Source organism: Nicrophorus vespilloides, unplaced genomic scaffold (genome assembly GCF_001412225.1).
Source record: "Nicrophorus vespilloides isolate i.1.1-1 unplaced genomic scaffold, Nicve_v1.0, whole genome shotgun sequence".
In the NCBI taxonomy this organism is placed as follows: domain Eukaryota; kingdom Metazoa; phylum Arthropoda; class Insecta; order Coleoptera; family Silphidae; genus Nicrophorus; species Nicrophorus vespilloides.
Genome location: NW_017097871.1, coordinates 88,430 through 109,109, shown reverse-complemented (window position 1 = coordinate 109,109; position 20,680 = coordinate 88,430). Strand labels below are relative to the sequence as shown.

The 20,680-nt window shown below is 34.8% G+C and overlaps 4 protein-coding genes across 5 annotated transcripts in view; all 4 read right to left on the bottom strand.

The window, feature by feature from the left end:
• Positions 1-161: 161 nt before the first annotated feature.
• LOC108561241 (trafficking protein particle complex subunit 5) lies at positions 162-1,039 on the bottom strand. The gene is made up of 4 exons (XM_017919090.1): positions 815-1,039; positions 635-761; positions 398-580; positions 162-342 (listed from the first exon to the last, which is right to left on the bottom strand). The coding sequence occupies exons 1-4, from the start codon at positions 967-969 to the stop codon at positions 244-246; spliced, it is 564 nt and encodes a 187-aa protein (XP_017774579.1). The 5' UTR covers positions 970-1,039; the 3' UTR covers positions 162-243.
• A 183-nt stretch (positions 1,040-1,222) lies between these two features.
• LOC108561240 (translation initiation factor eIF-2B subunit beta) lies at positions 1,223-2,809 on the bottom strand. 2 transcript variants are annotated; one of them, XM_017919088.1, is made up of 8 exons: positions 2,730-2,809; positions 2,585-2,668; positions 2,438-2,524; positions 2,247-2,376; positions 1,898-2,191; positions 1,646-1,840; positions 1,396-1,586; positions 1,223-1,339 (listed from the first exon to the last, which is right to left on the bottom strand). In XM_017919088.1, exons 2-8 carry the CDS (start codon positions 2,638-2,640, stop codon positions 1,267-1,269), a joined length of 1,026 nt encoding a protein of 341 aa, XP_017774577.1. In that variant the 5' UTR covers positions 2,641-2,668; positions 2,730-2,809; the 3' UTR covers positions 1,223-1,266. The 2 variants fall into 2 exon arrangements, with proteins under 2 accessions (XP_017774577.1, XP_017774578.1); XM_017919089.1 differs by having other exon boundaries at positions 2,585-2,683; positions 2,730-2,793.
• Positions 2,810-5,646: 2,837 nt separating this feature from the next.
• LOC108561230 (brain-specific serine protease 4-like) lies at positions 5,647-6,543 on the bottom strand. The gene has a single exon (XM_017919077.1). The coding sequence runs from the start codon at positions 6,541-6,543 to the stop codon at positions 5,647-5,649; it is 897 nt and encodes a 298-aa protein (XP_017774566.1).
• A 5,209-nt stretch (positions 6,544-11,752) lies between these two features.
• Positions 11,753-20,680, bottom strand: part of LOC108561284 — a 71,749-nt gene continuing 62,821 nt past the window's right edge. Inside the window, exons 3-4 of the mRNA XM_017919146.1 lie at positions 13,624-14,184; positions 11,753-13,389 (exon numbers count right to left, since the gene is read on the bottom strand). Of these exons, the coding sequence (XP_017774635.1) occupies positions 11,912-13,389; positions 13,624-14,184 (2,039 nt within the window). The 3' untranslated portion in view covers positions 11,753-11,911. The remainder of the gene's footprint in view (positions 13,390-13,623; positions 14,185-20,680) is intronic.

Genomic DNA, 20,680 nt, shown 5'->3' with positions numbered 1-20,680 from the left:
TATTTAACTTTTTGTCATTATTTTATCGTAAAACTAGAAATTTTACAATATGCTATCAGAAATTTTCTTAATAGATGATGAGTTAAAAATCTGTTATTAACAAGAAAACCCTGCTGCTACTATAAAAATAATATATTTTCATATAGATAAATAATTGCATGTAAAACATAATCCACGCTTTTAATTTATACTTAAATAATTATAAAACAAATACAAATTGCTTTGGAATGTCAACATCTAAACTCATTTATCTTCCAATTGCTTATCTCTGGCCACAACAGATTCATCAAATTTCACCATGTACGTCGTACCTTTATGCCAATGCGCTGTGACTTTCGCCGCCTAAAATATATCATAATCATAAATCAGAAACAATAACAGTAATGAATCAACATACAAAACCAGTGCCAGTCAATACTGATTCTATAATCCCAGCAATAAAAATAGCACAGTTCAAACTGCCTTTATCCCTCGGCACTGAAATAAACTTGTTCACCAGTGGTTCTTTTTCCATCAAATAGTAGGTGTTCTCATCATCATTGGAATGCTCCAACTTCTCAGCTTCACGACCAAACAAAGCCTACAATTATAACCCAATATATATTATATTAAAATGTCTAAATTTTAAAATAACCTTCCACAGGGTAGATTTAATAAACAGCAGTATATTAAGCAGCTTGATCTCGCGTTTAGCGTTACGTTCACGGACGAAATATAAATCGATTATTTTAGATCCCACGTTGTAGCCCAAGCTGTGCAATCTGTAACAATATCAAAGTTATTGTTGTAAATGCTGAAGGTTTTTTCTGCTGACCTGTTTTGTAGTTCAGGCACAGTGCTGGATTTGTTCTGAGAATATTGAACCACCTCCGAGAACAACAAAGCAAAGCAGCTTAAGGACACCTCTCCTTTCCCTTTGCTCAGAGGCTTATCCAGAATACTGGTTTTAGGTCTGTTTGATAAACTCATGATGAATAGGCTGTGATGCAAAACAAAATGTTTTCATCTACTTTGACAAGTAAATTAGGTTAGGTTTACGGGTATGAAGTTTGCTGTAGATCAAACTTTTCAAAATTTTTACAATTATTTATAGTAAAGACTCGAAGTTAAGACTTAATTTATTTAATTGGAAAAGTCCGAAACTTTTAGGATATGGACAATAATGGAAGGATTTTTAATAATATAAAATATTTAATTTTGTTTTTTAATTAAATAACTGAGATAAAATTATGTTTGAAAAAAAAAATGTATGTACAATGAATGAAATTAAAGCTCATGATCATCTGGATGATACAATTCGCTCAACAATCTGTAAATATACGAGGGTGCATTTCCGCCTCTGAAATAATGACAATAATTAATTCAATTATTATAATTGATATAAAGAATACTTACTGGTATGTTATGAATAAGGTGACCAATTCTGGGGGAACATAATCAAACATAGGATTGATGATATTTGTTCTGCTAACAATATCTCCTGCAAATGAGTATGGTAACACAGAAGCAGGAGACGAACAAGCATCAAATGAATAACTGCTGACATAAGTAGGACTTAACTTATACAAATGAGTTAAAACCATTACCTGAAATGCAAGAAAATAATATGTATCCAAAAATATTAAAAAATGAACTATAAACTTACGGGTACAGAATAATGTTTAGCTGCTAACGCAACAGCGTGAACACCACAAGCTGTTTTTAAAGCGCCATTAGCCATGACTGAATGCACTCCAATAATAACCTTGTTAACTCTAGACATTACAGAAAAAATTGCAGTATCTGATATAACAGTAGTTTGTATATTGTGATTAGCTAAAGATACAGCCATACTGTGACCCTGGAAAAATTAAATTATTAAAGTTGATGCTAAATAGATTAACAATTGGATAATTACATTGTAACTTGGTGCATTTTCTGCAACAATTACTTGGAAGCTGTGGGTGCGAGATGCTGCTTTCAGAAACTGCTCCACAGTATTAGATTGTCCAAAGGTTAGGATGATTTCATTAGTGTAAATATGGTCAGTTGCTTGCGCAGCAATATTGTCAATGCTTGTCTCCAATTCAGTTTTGTATTCTGATAAATGATCAATTATGGATGTCTTTAAACCATCCAACATTTTTGAATAGTCTCCCATTGCATCTGAATCAGACGTCATCATTTGATGCAAGGACTGCTCAACATGGCTCTAAAACCAATGCAATATGTAACAACTTTGTGAAATTCAATGATTTATAGCTAACCTTAAAACCAATATCATATTCCTCTCTGATAATGTTCAGCACATGCCTCAATATATTCGTGGAGATTGTATGCAAGGGAAGTGCTTCACTAATCAGTTTGATTTCAGCTTTAATCAAATTCATCAATTCTCTAAAAGTATATTAAAATTTGTTAATATTCATATTGATGACTGCATTGCATGAAAACTCACTGTGCATTTTTCCAATCCTTTTCTGCAATTATCCTCTCAACAAATTCCTCTGTTTTCAAAGCTACTTCATTCGATTGGCTCAGTGTGCTGTAAATCCAAATAACAACAATTTATTAAAGAAATTATCAGCTACAAAGTAATACTTACCCGCTCCTGATCTCGTCGATTATGTAGCTAAAATCAATTGGAACTGCTTCAGACATTTCGAATTTTTAAATCGTTTCTATTGACCTGTTAATATAGTTACTAACAATAAATATGAGCAAAAATTATTAGTAATTGAAATACTTACAATACGGAATCTACCACTACAAAACCCAACACAAGTGCACAAATGATTTGGTATAATGTTGTTGAATTACTACAGATGGCAATACATGAATTATTTTCAGGGTTTGTGGAATAATTTTAGGTTAAAGCCAAGTTTACACCAAACAATAATGGCAATACAGCCACGCGAACATACTGTTGGTACAAGAGGTTGCATATATAATAACTTGACATTCAAATATTACTCATTAATATACTGGTATCCCACGACTTACGAACTAGTTCTGTTCATAAGGGTTGTTCGTTAGTCGGGGGAATTTTATAAATTTTAAAATACACTTATCTTACCACACTTTATCATGGTTTTTACTTGTATATATGTTAAAATCCGTATTACTGACTGCATACATTTAAAAAATAGATTAAAATAAACAAAATACTTACTTACAAATACTATTCAATATAGACATCACAATTATTTAATAAAAAAAGGATAAAAGAAACAAATGCAACAATACAGGTAGAACATCTTCCAAAAATATCATATTTTATTAAATAAATTATCAATTTTGGTTGGGCTGTTCATTTTTTTATCACTATATATCTCCTTGTAACAAGTTAGAGCTTTTAGAATTTTGTTCGTAAGTCTGGAAGTTCTTAAGTCGGGAGATACCTGTATTTTAAATTGTATGATAAAATGAAATATTAAAATTAAAATATTATTTATTCTTGATTCGATATAAATACAGTGGAACCTCGCTTAACGAGCAAAATTAATTGTAAGAAAAATGAATCGCTTAACGAGTGACGATGAGAAGAGAAGTCCCGGATTGCGCGCTTGATACATCATTTTTAAAACTTGTGTTCATATATTATGTATATTGTTAATATGTTAAAAATCCGGAAATTTTGGAATGTATTAAACTCGTTAAGCGAAGTTACACTGTATGTCTTACTATGGACAGATGGTGTACAATAATTATATTTTTTTACCAAAACCAAATAATATTTGAAATTAAATAAAACTAATTAAAAGTGAAGCAAAACATGCTAAGCCGAATTGGATTTAACGTCGTCTTAGGGGACATTTTTAGGTCTTCTGTAGTTATCAAATATCCGTTCGTATTTCTATTAGGTGTATTTTTTTAAATTTTTGGATGCGATATTCTCAGAACAATTTAACCGTTTAAGAATTATAAATAAATTATATGATAATATCAAGAAATTTTTGGTATAAGTCAATAATCTAAAGACATATGGCCGTGAAGTTTAAAAATAAATCGGTGGCAATCGAAATCCCTACGTTAGAAATCTCAACTGTATCGAAATCCCGACATCCGAAATTCCGACTATATCAAAATTCCGACTGTATCGAATCTCTACTCTATCGAAATCCCGACAGTGTCTTTTATTATTATAATTTCTACAATATCATTTTAAAATTATTCCGAATCATAGTCACCACCTACTACATTTTTATGGGAACGCGACAACTCGGTGACGGATACTGAAAAAAATGTTTTTAAGAAACTCACTTATAATAATTATTATAATAATAACAATTTATTTGGCAACAAATATAATAAAACATAAAAAATAAATTAAAATATATTTAAAATAAATTCTCGGGCAGAAAGACTAGATCGATGGCTCTTTTGTTATATTAGGTTTTTTTCCCAAATTTTGACACGCTTATCCTAAAAGGTTTGCCATCACTGTTATAAGATGACAAATATGTGATGTGGATGAATACAAATGAGAATTTTATTCATAAATTTACGGTACAAATTTTCTCATTGTCAGATTAGCAAAGTGTACAATAAAGTTTTAATTTCAAGTCCTGATTCATTGTAATAAATAAATATTAAAGGAATTGTTCCTTCATTGAAATTTATATAATTCATATAATAATTTCATGTTATACTTCTATTGTCTTTGAGATATCTGTAGAATGTTCCTTACATATAACTTAAAATTGTACACTATTTTGTTCACAGTCAGAAATTATGTTTTCACATAAGTACATAAGAAATTGAGTCTGATAATATTTCAGCCAGATAATATTAAAATATCAAAGCAAGATTTGATGATGGTTTCGTACCTCCAGTTTTAAAAAATAATTTAACAATTTTGAAGGAATTCAATATGGGATTAAGAGTACATTTATAAAAGAACTTAGACATTTTTATAGAATTTGCTATCAATATATTGAGGAATGGGCAGCTCATAATATGCAAAATATTAGAATAAGAAGATGTTTATGTATCAGTTCTATTTGCAATTAATCAAATGAAAAAAACTGAATGGGTAGATGAATTTCCAAAAAATAGTTTGTCACCTTAATTATATCACTTATTGTTAGAGAAACAAAATTGGAGTACACATATCTATTAACAGCACCTAAAATATTTGATTAAATATAAGATATACACAAATCTTAATTTTTATTTATAAATATGTTTTTTTTTCATTTTATTAACTTAATTATTATTAGAACTATATTTCAAAAATAAGTTATTTTCTCTACCTCCAGATAATAAGACATACTTCAATTATTTGTTAATGTTTATACCCAAAATGGTTGTTCCTTCCCATAATACCATAACTTATAATGTAAAATGATTGTTAAGTTTATGGAATATATATTTTGTATTTATTAAAAATAATAAAAAGTATAAACCTTCTGAATTGAATTAAATAAATTCTGTTTGTTTACCATTTTGCTAGTTGTTTTCATGACGGATTCAATTTTGTAGAGTTTAGTTTTTTAATAAATTGAATGAATGCGGGATCCAGATTAAGGGTTCTGTTTATATTAAAACTGAAAAACTTCATAAACAGCGTGATTGTATTTGTTCTATATAAAGTAAACATCCATGGTTTACATCCATTTTGTCTTTGATATCACAGATTAATGGGAATAAATAAATTTGTGTTAGTTAGATGAAGTGAATACCCAGATTCTGGGCAGCCTCGCGGATCCATTTGCGGTAACTGGAGATTCGAGTGTAGACTCCTGGTCTGTCGCGCTTGGCGCATCCATCACCCCAGGAAACGATGCCGGCCAACTCGAGGTTACCATCCAAGTTGCAGACGAGTGGACCGCCGGAATCGCCTCCGCAAGCATCGACGCCTCCTTTGAGTCTTCCGGCGCAAAGCATGCTATCCAAAATGGGTTGTTGTCGGCCTCCGTAGATGCCGCTCTGTCTGCAGGTGTCCAAGGAGATCAACGGAACGGCTGCTGATCTGAGAATAGGCGAGATTCGTTCCGGATCGGAGGGGTCCATTGCACCCCATCCGGAGACTTCACACCAGGTGCCAGGTTGGGGGCTTTCTTCTGCGAGGCACACTGGTTGCACGACAGCGTTGTACGTGAATCCTGGATCTTCAACGAGAACAAGCGCGATGTCGTTACTGTACGGCCCGTCCCTCCGGAAATCTGGATGCTTGATGGCTTTCAGCACTTTCAAGGATTGTTCGAAATCGGTGTGAGGTCCCTGGGTTCCTGTGGTTACTGTCAGGTTGTCCTGGCAGCAGTGCGCGGCCGTCAGGATGAGGCGGTTTGCGATGATCGTGCCGCCGCAGTGGTGAGCTCCATCTATACGGATGTCCACTTGCCAGGGGACGGCTCCGTACGGTGGCACCTCCCCGCCGATGATCCGGGGCTCCCTCTGCGGACTCCACGCCACCAGCCTCGAACCGCACCTCGCAGGGAACTTTGGGAATCCGCTTCGATAGGTGCGCGCTTCAGCGCGACTGGACAGCGAGATGATCACAATGATGATCGTGATGACGGTCAAGAGCGGACCAACGACCGGCGCGGCGACCATCGCCATGGCTTTTAGGGAGTCCAACCGTCCGACGTCCCTTTTATTACGGCAGCCGTCACCTCCTCCTCTGCGACCCACAAAATCTCGACATTCGGATCTTGCCTCCTATGTTATCATGGAAGCGGGCCCAGATTGATAACATTATGTCAGGTGCCCGTATGCTCCTCACCTCGCACTCACCTTGGCCCAGTGCCTGCATTTCGCTTTCTCAAAATCCAGCGAAAGTGCATCTCCGCGGAGCCGTTTACGTAACTTTCTTTTCGATGCACCTCAGTCCGATTCCGGAACGAAGCGCCAAATTAAAGAGCCCAACTTTCTTTGTAAACAGCAGAGAGCACGGTTTCGATTTCGTTCCGTTCATTACCACTCGGAAATCGGAAACGCAGTTACAATAAAATAACATTTCGATTAAACAAAACAAAAAATGAACCTTCTGGAACTTCCTTCTGTTTTCCTGAGGCCGCTGCATTTAGAAATGGAAAAGCCTCGACGAATTACGAAATGGGAACAGATACATTATCAACCGGCAATTAACTAAAAACTAATAATGCTGCTATTTCATAGAACGCATTAAACGGCAACCTGGATAATTAATTGCGGCTCACACGGATCCATGTGCATTCGAAAACAAATATCACGCATGAACAACAATAGACTGAATAACACACCATTTCGAATTAACCGAAATTCCAACAATATATCTACGTGCCCATCGATTTCCCCCAAACAATATTATTACTGCCTGGCTTATTCATTACCAAAACCATTCATTACCAAGATCCAAGCCAAGATTTACCGTAGTCATTTACATATTCTTTTAAAAATTAACAAGATATCATAAATAAGAAACAATTGTTTTCAATTTTGATTTTATATAAAAAAATGTATATAAATTTTATTAAAAAAAAAAAAATATTCAAGTAAGTTTTTCAAGTAAGTCTGTTTTTTTAGTAAGTCAAATGATCATTATTTTTATCGATAATATAACCAGGTATATAAAATTAATGGATAATTTACAAAATTGGAAATGTTTCTGAAACTAATACAGATATTGTTTATTTCTTTTGTCTTATTAAATAATTTTGATGTCTCCATTGAAAAGTATTTGTAAGTATTTTGTATATTTTAATCTTGTTTTTCAAATGTATGCAGTCAGTAATACGGAATTTAAAATATATAAAAGTAAAAACCATGATAAAGTGTGGTAAGATAAGTATATTTTGAAATTTACGAACAAATTCGACTTACGAACCCTTTAGAAAGGAACTAGTTTGTATATGTATTTCTTTTTTATTCTGCAATATTTCCATATTTATTAATATCATCTAGTCATCAGATTGTGTCATTTCGATAGTGTCTCAATTATTGTGTCTGAAAACAACAAGTTTGCTAGGTCAAAAAAAAAGAAATTGGAAATAACATAATTATTCTTCATAATATTAATAAGTAGTGAATAGAAATAAATAAATTTGCCTAACGTGACATCGACCTTGGTATTTCTGTCCAAATTAATAGATTTACCTGATTTTTAAGTATATATTCAAAATTATATAAAGATACTAAAATAAATAAATAATTTTTCTTTATTCTTTTTTCTATTTTTTAATGAAATTAATGATAGTTTTTAAATTAAATGTTATTACATTGACGTTTCGCATAACGAGTGACGATGAGAAGAGAAGTCCCGGAATGAGCGCTTTCTACATCATTTTTAAAACTTGTATACACATATTATGTGTATTTTTTATATAAAAAAATATAAATAGTATAAAGAGACCTCCACCCCGAAATAATACATGTAATATAAACAAATATAAACTCACTTCACCATGTATGAATTTTAAAACAGTTCCTAGTGTTAGTGGTCATTCTAGTTGCATCTTAGTGTTGTTTGTGATCACGTATATTTCCAAATTTGTGTGCAGACATGTTATTTGTGTTTTTTTGTACGGATTAAACTCGTTAAGCGAGGTTACATTTATTAAATCTCAATATAATATTAACTAAGAATTTATATTTCTTATCAAACATAATCCGTTCAAAGACGATGTTTACTACCGGCAATATTCGTTAACCGATTTAAGAAGCATCTAAAGCTTTATTATACCATCAGCATTAACTCCCAACAGTATTGTAATTAGGTGGGTAATTAATAACTTTAATTTATTTGTTGTCCAAACATTAAAATCTTTTGCAAAAGTGATCCTGTTCTTCCGATTTATTCACAGTCCGAATTGTTCGTAAACCGATTACCCACTGTAATTATTTTTTATAAAATTATTTTACAGCAGTACCTCGATTTGTGCGACTTCAATTATCTCGGATTCAATATAGTACGGTTTGAAAATTTCAAAACAAACTAAATTTTCATTGAGCAAAATATTATTTATATATAAATAGTCGTTTTTAGTATACAGTTCTCATCTTATGCGATGTTTATATTTACAGAACTGATTACCCACAATATGCGAGATATTGTTGTTTTTCTTTAGTTTACAACTACAATGTAATGGACATAACTCTTATATAACATAATTTCATTGCGTAACCCAAATATTATATGTAATATAACTGAAATTTATATTATTTACTAAATATGTGTCCTTGCAGCACCAATATTTAATATAATACCAACAATATTTCCTATTGAAATGTTACATTTATTTATGCAACCCAATACACACTTTAGTGCACACACGTATATTATATATCGTGCATCGAATGAAACAAATCTGTTATTTCAAAATTTATTGGAAATATGTAATGGAAAGGGATTTGCCCCTATTTATTTACTTTTATATCACGGCTGAAGCTTTTATTTTCAGTCGCAGCCAAAACATAAACAGCACATCGATCCAAAAATAATAAACAGCTTTGAAATACACCAAATATGCAAAGCGCAGATTTGATCTGATCGCAACTGTAATGCAGAAAATACCATTATTATGTGTCGCATATTAAACTAAATTAAATTGTGCTATAATCCATTGATATTTGTCTGTTATTTATATACCAAAAAAAAATTGTATTGTTTTTTAAAAGTTGATTATGTGCACTTGAAATAGGTTTGCTGGGAACGCGGAGTAAACTGTAAGCTTATGGATTAATTTCAAAGCTAATTTGGCTTAACATATTTTTATTTGGAATTTGAAAAGGATTAGGGTTGGAAAACCGTTCAAATTATTCGAATTCCCCGTGTTTTCAATATACTTCTATACTTCAGCCATAGTATTTATAAAAGTAATTATAAACATGATTCGTATTCAATTCAATAGTACAGATTATACCAATATTTTCTTTTATTTCATTTTTATATGAATGCTCAATATTGTTGCATTTATATTCTTCCCCACATTGAATTAACTACTAATTAAAATATATTTATAATAACGCTACTTTTGTGACATCTTGTTTAAAAACTATGATAATTGCATGATGTATTTTCATTAATTTACACCAGTGATTCCCAAAGTGGGCGCTGCAGCGATCCAGGGGGCGGTGATGGCCACAGGTACATTTGCATTTAATACATATATCTTTCTGTTTAATTGCTATTGAAATTTAAAAAAAATCCAGGGGCGCTGAGTAGTATTTTTTTCTGGAAAGGGGGCGGTAGGCCAAATAAGTTTGGCAACCACTGATCTACAAGATTAAAATTACAACACTGTATTTATATTACAGTTTAAATAAAGAAAACAAAATGCTGTGAGAAGAATTTACACTTGCAAAAGTTAAGTTAAGATGAAACCCAGGCTTTTTTTTGGGAAATTTACCGAAGGGCAGGTCTAATCAAGATATCCGCGTTGTTTTCTTCATCGGCCTAGCGGGCTTTGAGCTGACGTAGTTTTGTAAGTGCAATTAGTTCGCTCTACCTCTTCCAAGTTCTTTAGTTCGTGCACTTTATTTGCTCGGTACATGTTGAGCTCCTTGTGTTTGTAACCGCTACAGAACAAGCAGCGCTCACAGTTTACCCATACTAAATTAATTATTTCGCTCTCACGCTAAATACAGTTTATAAGATGATTGAAATATTTGTTACAAAATAATTTCAAAATTATGTGAATATAATAGAATTTTAATACTGTAATTTGTTTTATTTAATTTCAGAGTACAACAGTAAGACATATCTTATAAAACAAAATATTAAAATAAAAGAAATAAAAGAAAAACATCATATTTATTGCTTTTTTTATAAAATGTATACTATTTCATGATCTAAATATAAATTTGCATATTAAGTTTTGATTCATGTAAAATAATACTTCTTTCTATAAATATGTTAGATTCATAATAAAGTTACAATTTACATATAGAATCATGGAAATATCATTATTTCCATAACGCCATTTTATTTTAAATTTATTATTAATTTTGTATAAAGTAATTGTCATAATTGAAATCTTAATGGTAATATTTATTGACAATTGAAGTGATGACTATAATTTCACATGTTCTACATTTATGAATAGGCATTATTGAAACACTAATTATGATGTAATAATTAGCACCTACGGCGCAACAAATTTAATTACTTTTGCAGCAAAATAATCAATTTAGTAATTTACAATAATTATCAATAATATTTGTTGACAATTTTGAAAATTAATTCTATTTTATTTGCTACAACATACATATACTGAATTTATTCGAAGATACTTGATTTCACTTTTCATAAACATCAATCGAAATAATATTTTACATTACACGACATTATTTGAATACAATTTTATATACACATTGTGGTTGTATATCAAATTTACTTATCACTCATACCGATTAATTTCTAACTTGATTTTAGACGATACGAAGAAATCTATAATCCAAAATTCGTGATGAACGAGCAAAATATTTCAGTTGATTTTTATTTTTTTGTTATTGATTTATATGTCGACTATATGTGAAAAAAGCCATTAATAGTAAGTCTGAGAATAAATTATTTTAATACTTACCTTTAGGTATTGAATGAGTTTAAAGGGGATTATGATTGGTGATATGAAATAAAAAATATTATTTTATAATTGGCATTTTTTTTTCTTTATTTGTTAATAATTTAATAATAGTCGTTGCTTTTTACATTACACATAATGATTAAACTTATTACAATAATATTATAATAGTACAAGTGCTATGTATAAATTCCTTAGATAGATTTTATTTGTTTAAACTCCTTCTCCTTCTGTCTTATTTACTGCATTAATATTTATTTATTTATTAATTATGTAATCGATATTTTCGTTTTATTCTTGTATATTTAATAATATTTTATTTTTTGTTTTCATCAAGGACTGGGAAGGTCGATAAAGAAGGATGGGATTTAGGGACAGGTGAGGGCTGGATGATCGAGGAAGAAGTGTATATTGCTATAGGAAAAGGACTAGTTGATGCGCTCCTCTGGAACGGGAGCGATGAGCCGCTGGAGGCTCAGATACTCATTGCCCGATCTGGGTCTGAGGGTGCAGGATGGCGGCGGCGGCGCGTCGGAGGAACTGTGCGAGGACAAGGAGAGCGTCTCGAAGTAATCCGACATGTCGGAGGTGCCGCTCGACGTGGAACCGGAGGGACAGACGGGCACCTCCGCCTCAGCGCTGGCGCTCTTCTGTTCGCCCTTCTGGAAGTTGAAGCTGATGTCCTTTAGCGGATCTGAGGACTTAGACCTTCTTGGCAGTGTGGCGGACGGTAGAATGGATTTGCGCGGCAGCTCGAACACGCCGGAATCGTTGGAACTGGAGGAATCGCGGTTAGATTTGCTGGGAACCGAGGAGGATCTCCTGACCGCCTGACAGGTGCATTCTACGGGGGCGGTTTCCGATTCTTCGGCGCGGCTCGAATCTGCCGAGTTGGAGCGCTTCCGCCGTTCGATGTTGTCTGTGTTGTCGAGGAACTGCTTTCTTTGGTAGAGGTTTGTCTGGCCCTGGAGCATCGCCGAGCCGCTCGGCTTCGTCAAGTTGGGATTGGAGTTGGAGAGCAGCTTGCCCAGTCGTTGCTTAACAGCGGGAGACATCGGAAGGTAGCCGGGATGAGGCTGCTGCGTGGCCGGCTCCATCATGAGGTAATCCTCTTGAGCGTGACCGCACTTGGTGCAGAGATTGTTGGCCTTTTGAACAACTTGCTTGGCGTTCTCGTACAGCTTGAGCGACTGAGCAAAGTCCATGTTCTCGTAGTTGTTGGCCGGTGGAGCCGCCTGCACCGGGATGTTGGCATAATTGGGGTTCCTGTTATATTTCTTGGTGAGGTCGACCTGGGCGTAGAGCGCGTTCACGTCGTCAGTCTGTCCCCAACAGGACAGGAATCTTTGGCAATAGCAGTTTCGTTCCGGCTCGGGCTGTCGTATCTTCAGCACGCAACCGCATGGCTTCCGAACGGTTTCTGCGAGACACTCCTTGATCTTCCGCGGCGTATCGTAGTGTTCATCAGTCTTCGCTTCAACGGGATAAGGGAAATTCGGGATGTCGTAGTTGTCGTAGTGTACCGGCAGCGGCATCGCCGGTTTCTTGCCTGGAGACATAGGCTTCGGAGGTCTCGCCGGAGGCTTGGTGACGGTCTGGCTCCAGCCAGAGCTGTCGGATCCACTGCTGATCGAATGCCTGTCGCAGGTGTGCTCCCAACAGGGCGGAATGCTCGGCGTTATCGTGGCCGTCGAAGACCTCGACATCGCCCCCAATTTGCTGATGCAGCTCATGCACCTCTCAATGGGCGGACCGTTCCATCCATCCGTCGACCCCACATCACCGCAACCGTAGTTACTATCTAGATCCGTGTACGGCGAATCGACCCGCGATAACATGGACGGATCTGCGATATCCGGATTCCTCAATTCCGCCTTCAAAGGTGGCCGACGTGGGCTGTCCATCACTGAAACAAAACGATCGATGATAACATACATTACAATCTGATCCAAAATCTATCACACATTTAAATTATTGTATAACTACTCAAGATAGCCCAGCAATAACTATTACAACTTAATACTTAATTGGGTTATGGTAAAAGGCGAATATTTATATGAAACGATGAACAAAGCCTTTATAGTAAAATATTAATATTCATATTTGGTCACCCATTAATTATACATTTGATTATAATTACCTGACATATTCCTAGAGACTGGCCTTCTTCTGGAAGTGTGCAGCATGCCTGCAGCGGCCAATTTAAGAGTGCTTGTGATATCGTCTCCTTGATCGGTGACGAGCACGTGAACGCCTTCGCCTTTACCGCACCTGGAGCCTCCCTCGAAGCAGAACTTTCCGTCCACGACGCCGTACCGCCTTAGATTGGAGATGAGCCAGTGACCGGCCATACGTGGCGGTACCCCTGTGCTTAAGCAGAAGCCCTTCTCCTGGACGTGCAACCTAGCAGGGCCGGGCTGGACGCGAGCCTTCGGTGGCGCCGACTGGAGCAGCACCAGGTACTGCGGTCCATCCCCCAAATGCGTGCTCAATTTGATCTGCCATTGCATCAACCTCTCCCTGTTGTCGAAAGCCAAAACGACGACAACATCCTCGCAAAGGATGGCCACAGTGTTCGACTCCTTATCCAACGTGAAGCCAGTCTCGAGGCCGAGGAAGTGTTGGAGGGAGAGCGACGCCTTCGTGTGGCCCTGCTTGTATCTGTCCTTGGAATCCCGATAGAGCTGCAGATAGAGGCAATCTGTAACGAACACAAAAGGAACGAACATTACTTCCGGGCGTCTCGGTATCAATTGTCTTCTGCCATCCGCACACCGAAAATGTAAAGGATGGAGAGAGATAGAGGGAGGCGAATGTTGCGATTCGAGGACTTTTGCGGGGGTCGAAAACAACGAGGCCGTCCATCCCCTTTACAAGAGAGAGACCGAATGATCAAAAAGCCTCTTACATTTCGGTGGAGCCAGTAACGACGTCCGGTCTTCAAGTCTCCTCATAAAACACACATTTATTATTCTTGGAACACGGATTTCATTCCTCTCATTCGACATAAGACCCTCTTTTTTCTTTATATAATGCCTCTTCACAATATCACAACCTATATTATTTTTAATATTATTAATTCAAGACTACTCAAATGTTCCGTACATCCAACATAAAATCACAAATAAGATGGAATTATTACATTCTATATTATTATATAAAATGAATATTGAACAGAATCAACATTTTGGTAAATATATAATAAAAATGGTTTTCAATGATGATTTAAACATAATCCTTATAAACCAAATATGGTTGCATTGTTTTATGCATTAATTTATGTACCTAACTTTAGTTCTTTATGATCAATTTATCGTCAGTTAAAATTAACAACTATTTTATTTCAAACTTATTTCAATATTTACTGTTGCAAATTTAGTTTTTTTTTTTTTTAAAAGACAAGTTGATACCACTTTTATTACTAATCATATGTTCGATTAAGCTTTAACAAATAGCACTCTATTATTGTGCGTTACGTTATATATTCATATATTTTTTTCAGCGCAATAGCGATTTCAGGGTAATTCCATGAGTTACGAGCGAAAATCATTCACTATTGCATTCAGCAGCATAAATCAAAGGTAATGGGGCAAATAACATAATACACTGCGCTTAATCGTATCAATCAAAACGGCGACTGCTGAAAACAAACTTTCCACTTTAACCCCCACTTCACCCGCCCACAACGATTACAGCGTTTAAAAAAAAATCATCCCCGCGAACAAAAGAAGAGCAATAAAAAAAACAGCAACGAAACAAAACATTGGAAGTCGCTGTTTACGTTGTCCGTCCCTCCATTTGATTTATGCCCATTTATCCGAAAGGCACACCGGCAAATTCATGCGGCCGTTCGGCGTTAATAAATAAATACGAAGCGTAAATTTAATTTACGATGCGCCCAATTATTGTTCATGATAGCAATAATAATAATAACAGTAATGTTTTTTTTTTGCTCTCTCTCTCTCTCTCCCTCACTCTACATGTATTTATTTGCCTTTCGCTTCCCAAAAACCCCCATTGTGACGCGATCACAATTGAATATTAATTATTATTTTGCAGTTCGCCGTGACGTGTAATTTTTGCGTTAGCTTTTGTTATCCTCGACCGCGCGTCAAACGAAAATCGCGAGCGATAAATCAGAGTGCGCCATCGTCCCCCCACGATTTGCGCAAACCGTAATACCGCAGAATTATCATAATTTGCGTGACACCGAAATATGTTTGCCGTGCAAGAAAAATATATGGCAGTTGCATTTATAACCACTAATAAGTAAATCATTTCAATTATCATTTAATCTCGACTTTAATACGAACAAATTATGATCACAATTACATACATTTTCAATACATACATTTATAATCTATTGGGAATTTTGTAAATAATTAATATCTCTTAATAAAAATAATTTATATTATAACTTTTGAGTAAATAAAGGAGTTTTTTTTAATATGTTTGTTCATATTTCGTTTAAAATATATTAACGATGTAAATATGAATAGGATATTAAAGGTAACATAAGTTGTTATGTTGCTGTAAATAACTTTGGTCGTTTAATGTCGTATAAAAGTGAATATTTGAATATTAAAGTCATTTTAAACACAAACTTCAATATCTTGAATCAACTATTTACGTGCCACAGAATAGAATCAATAGTTTGTATTTGCATATCAGAGTGTTTGTTCTTCCATAAATTTAGTTGAAGTAGAATTATATATCGATTAAAGATGAAACATACAAAAGAAGGAAGATCGATTATGCGGATGAAGACTTGATAAAATAAACATGAATTATACAAGAGGCAAAGGATTAAGTTGCAAAATCTCGTAAAACGAAATTACCGGAAATGAAGTGGTGAATATTTAAAAGAAGATTAAGAAGCGAAAACGGATTTCGTCAATATTTGAATAAGAAAAGGCAAGCGTTCGGAGGCGTTTCGTAGGGTGGAGGAATTTTATCCAGGCGCATCCACCAAAGCTAGCATTAAAAATTAGTAAGATTTCAATCGCGCCGGTAACGATCCTTGCCGTCGCCGTCGCGAGATTTCGGTGCCGCGAGGGTTTTTGGAAGCTTTCTGGGGACGGTGATTTATCTGCGGCAATATTTATAAACAGGATTTTAAGGCATTTATGAATGTTTTCGCTTTAGGGACGGGGCGTGGATTTATGCGTCCGTAATGTATGTTTGATATATGATATATGCAGACTAGTCTGGCGCCTGAGTTATACATCATTAACGCGCGAGTTATCATTTCGGGACGGGCGGGACGACACAAAAAATATGAAAAAGATGTACGAGATTTCCATCCATCCGAGAGAAAGATTGAGATTTTTCTGAGACGCAGTTTATTCTTCACTCACTTTTCTTTTTTTTTAATAGGTATTTTAACATATATAATGGTAATTTGGTAAAAGGCGTTGTCAACTGCGAAAGCCAGAAAATAAAAGAACGGAAGCGAAGGAAACGGTAAAATTAAAGAGTCCTAATTGGAATTCCGTGTCGCGGTGGGACGCGACGATTCATTTAAAATCGAAAATTTTATGTGCGGCTTGGGCGCCCCATTAGGGGGGTTGCAGTGCGGCATTCGGACGCGTTCGGTCTAGAAATGAAGAGACATGGGGGGTATGCAGAGCTAGAGAATGGGATGAAAAAAAACGTAATTTTGCGGTTAATTGCAAGTCTCGTTAAAAATTCGCAACGCGTCCTGCGGAGGCGTCGTTACCGGGGATTCCCCTCTTGCGCGTGTATGGTGCATAAATACACTGAGCAATTTCACGGCCTGCCAGCTTCTGCGATCCCCCCAGGAGCACCGAAGAAAATAAACGGGATCAGCGTTGACCGGAAAATAAACAACAGGTTTTTGTTTTCGTCTCTTCTATTACAATTATGGAGATACGAGTGTCTGTATTATGTACGATCGCGCCGATAGGTGTCTCTACCTTGATGTATTTGCCATCATGAAATCATGCAAGTTTATACTACATCCAGATTATGCAAGAAATAAATATTGTCATATGTACGATGATAATCGTATATCTCACAAAAAATAATTACCAAAACGGCAGTAACAGTGACATGCATTTATTTATGTTGGTACATGTAGCAATTAGCCAATGAAACTTCACATGTTATTGAATAATATGGGATATTGTACAATTATGTAACCTTTTAATTACAAATATTTCATTCATACAAACTATCCTCAAAATATTCTACTTATGGAAAAAAAACTCATTATGCTTTAGTAGTTTTTATAAGTATTTTATTATCGAAATACAGTGAATATTATACACGTAGATCTAGACAAATTTATTTCGATATTGATATTGGTAAAGCTATTTAGTAAGGTTAAAGTTATTGGAATTTTAATCAATATTATTTTCCGTTGTCCTGTTTTCATTCTGTTCTCTTTAGAACTATTCTATTTTGTCGCAGTTTTGTTTTGTCCTGTTATCTTTTATGTAGTTCTATTTTAATCTGTCCTAATATGTCACGTTCTGTACTGGTGAGTTCTGTTTGGTCCGCTCACCAAATGAATTGTAAAAATCTGATATAGAAGTTTGACGAACTATCAAGTAGCTTGACGAAGCTGTGGAAATATTTATTTTATTTAAAAGATAAAACACTAATTAATATATATCTTTCAGTTCAATAAAAGCCGATCAATGCAAATGTAATCAGCCTTTCAGAAAATTAATTGCATAAAATACGTAACTACTTAAGCTTAAGTCTACAAACTAATTGATTTCCTTTTGGGTTCAATTCAAAGCCCATTACATAAAAAATAGATAGATCTTTTCCTTACTAATTCGAATTCGCGCAAATTAATTATCTCGCCGACAGTTTGAAAAACATCTTAATCCGGCTTTAATCTTCCGGCGGTTTTAAGACCCATCAAACTGCGACTCGCAAAGGCTATTAACGAAAAAAAGAAAATGTTTCAAGCACTTCGCATCCTTCAATTCTTCTTTCTATATATAGTTTTTTTTTTCACGCTACAGTTTGTTTTTCACGACGGTCGGGAAATCTATTTTCTCTCTTCGTTGGATGAAGGGAGTTTCTCGGGACAATAAAACTGTTGTTCAACTTTCCGAAACGGCAGATAAAGTAATCTGCAGGTGACAACGCGGAACGGCGGGCTGTTTAAAATACACACGCCGTCTCTGGTTCGGGGAGATGTGCAGGACACCGGGAGGATGTGCAGAAATTCCTATTCATCTTGAGCGAATGGATCTGTCCGCTGTTCTGCTCCTTTCTTACTTTCCTACCAAAACCACCCCATCCTCCCATCCCACCTATTCTCTTCCTTCAGTTTTTTTTTCTGTTCCGACGAAAAATTGCCAACATCCAGAACTTTCAACAACTGCACCATAACTCGCACTCAATTCTAAGTACGCCAATTTACAAACAGAAAGGAGGACAGTTTTCTGTTTCCAATATTAACTTTCGATGCTCGTAACTTTTTTCTCCTTTCCATTCTTCTCTTTTTCTCCCTCGAGCTTAGGTCACAAAGAGCCCGACCGGAATTACTTTCCAAAGTTCTGCCGCTTACCAGCTTAAGACATTTTATTGAATTTATCATTGGACCACTTAACGGATCGGCAATACATTGAATAGAGCTTTGATGTATATGCAACGTATCAGCAATTTTAGCAGAATTTTGTAAAACTTTTTCATGTACTTTTCGAACTTTTCAAATAAATGATACAAAATTATATTTAGTGTCGCTAAAATGAAAATATTCTAAATATTTGTACTCTCTCTACAATTTTACAGTTTCAATTACTTTTACAATTTTAAGTATGACGCAATCACAACTACAATTAGTTTATTTGATTATGAATATAACTGAAAAACTTGCTAATTGTTAAATGAATATTTCAAATTTGACAAAATACTTAAAAATAAACATTTTCTGGAAAATAATACTATGTTTTACTCTTTAAAATAAAAAAAAAACAACAATTTTTAACATAAACTATAGAAAAATCATATAAAAAAGACAATTTACAATAATTCTAAATAGTAATTAAAACTATTAAAATTACATGTTTAAAATCATAAATTTTGTTGATAAAGCAAACACTATAGAAAGGTGAAAATCCGTTGATTGCTTCCGAAGATTACTTTTTCAGATGAACGACGCGCGATTTATATCTCTTTCAATTTAATGGCAATTCCCCAAGCAAATCGCGAATGGTATTGGTGAATTTTCTGATGTTGACAATGAAAAGGAAACTAATTTGAAAACGATTTCCATTTACTTCGCGCGCTGCAATTAGGGAGAGGGTGGATGAAGAGGAGGTTTCGAGTTGTCGCGAAGCCAGTTTCCATCTCTTTAGGCTGACGACTAAAGTTTTCGGGGTGACGCGATTATAAGTTTCCACACGCCGACGCACTTTGTTTAAGGAAACAAAAACAATATGTAAAACCAATGTATAACTAGTTTTGTTGATATAATTAACTATGGCTTATTATTAAACGTATTTGTTTCTAATTAAATTAATTAATAAATCATATATTATTACTGTCAAATGAATATTGTAATATTTAATGTCAGATCAGATACTTAACTGCCGGTTAAATAAGAACTATAAGGCAAGATAAATGAAGTTTGCGAAATGCAACATTTTCAAATTAAATTCATGAATTTTAACATAAAAGTTTGCAGATGAACCAAATTCAGATATTTCAAAATTAATTTAATTTGGTACCAATAAATAAAGACATATTAATATACAATAAATGGGTAAATTTAGGGAATCAGTGTTATACGAGAAAGCGCTGAAGAAGGTCATACTGTATTTCTAAACATGAATAAATGGATATGATCGCAGTTACAAATTTACATTTTATTTAACTAAAGGAATAAAAGTACTCGAAAAGCGTCGGAATAAATGTGTTGAAGAAGGAGAGACAATATAAGCTTTTGTTACTTTGATACCAGATAATATTCGTAGCCGCTTTTCTCAGGTTGCCTTGGCGTGTAGGATGCTTAAGGGTTGTAAATTTCGGCGACGCTCGGATTAATTTGTAAGTGGAGAAAGACTTCTGCCTGGATTATTATCGCATCTTTTTTGCGTTAGTTATAGTCCCGTTGGAATCGATCGCGGTGCTTCGAGGTAAAACGTATACGTATACGCGTATGTATGTGTTTGCACACAAAGAGGGACCCTCTAAGTCTAGCATAAAGACGTTTT

Excerpts from the sequence above, each read along its gene's own strand:
- LOC108561241 (XM_017919090.1), bottom strand. The coding sequence starts at position 969 with ATGAGTTTATCAAACAGACCTAAAACCAGTATTCTGGATAAGCCTCTG. Across the intron at positions 762-814 it reads GTGCCTGAACTACAAAACAG|ATTGCACAGCTTGGGCTACA; the intron begins GTCAGCAGAAAA and ends ATATTGTTACAG. Across the intron at positions 343-397 it reads TATTGACTGGCACTGGTTTT|GCGGCGAAAGTCACAGCGCA; the intron begins GTATGTTGATTC and ends GATATATTTTAG.
- LOC108561240 (XM_017919088.1), bottom strand. The coding sequence starts at position 2,640 with ATGTCTGAAGCAGTTCCAATTGATTTTAGCTACATAATCGACGAGATC. Across the intron at positions 2,525-2,584 it reads ATCGACGAGATCAGGAGCGG|CACACTGAGCCAATCGAATG; the intron begins GTAAGTATTACT and ends TTGGATTTACAG. Across the intron at positions 1,340-1,395 it reads ACCTTATTCATAACATACCA|AGGCGGAAATGCACCCTCGT; the intron begins GTAAGTATTCTT and ends TCATTATTTCAG.
- LOC108561230 (XM_017919077.1), bottom strand. The coding sequence starts at position 6,543 with ATGGCGATGGTCGCCGCGCCGGTCGTTGGTCCGCTCTTGACCGTCATC.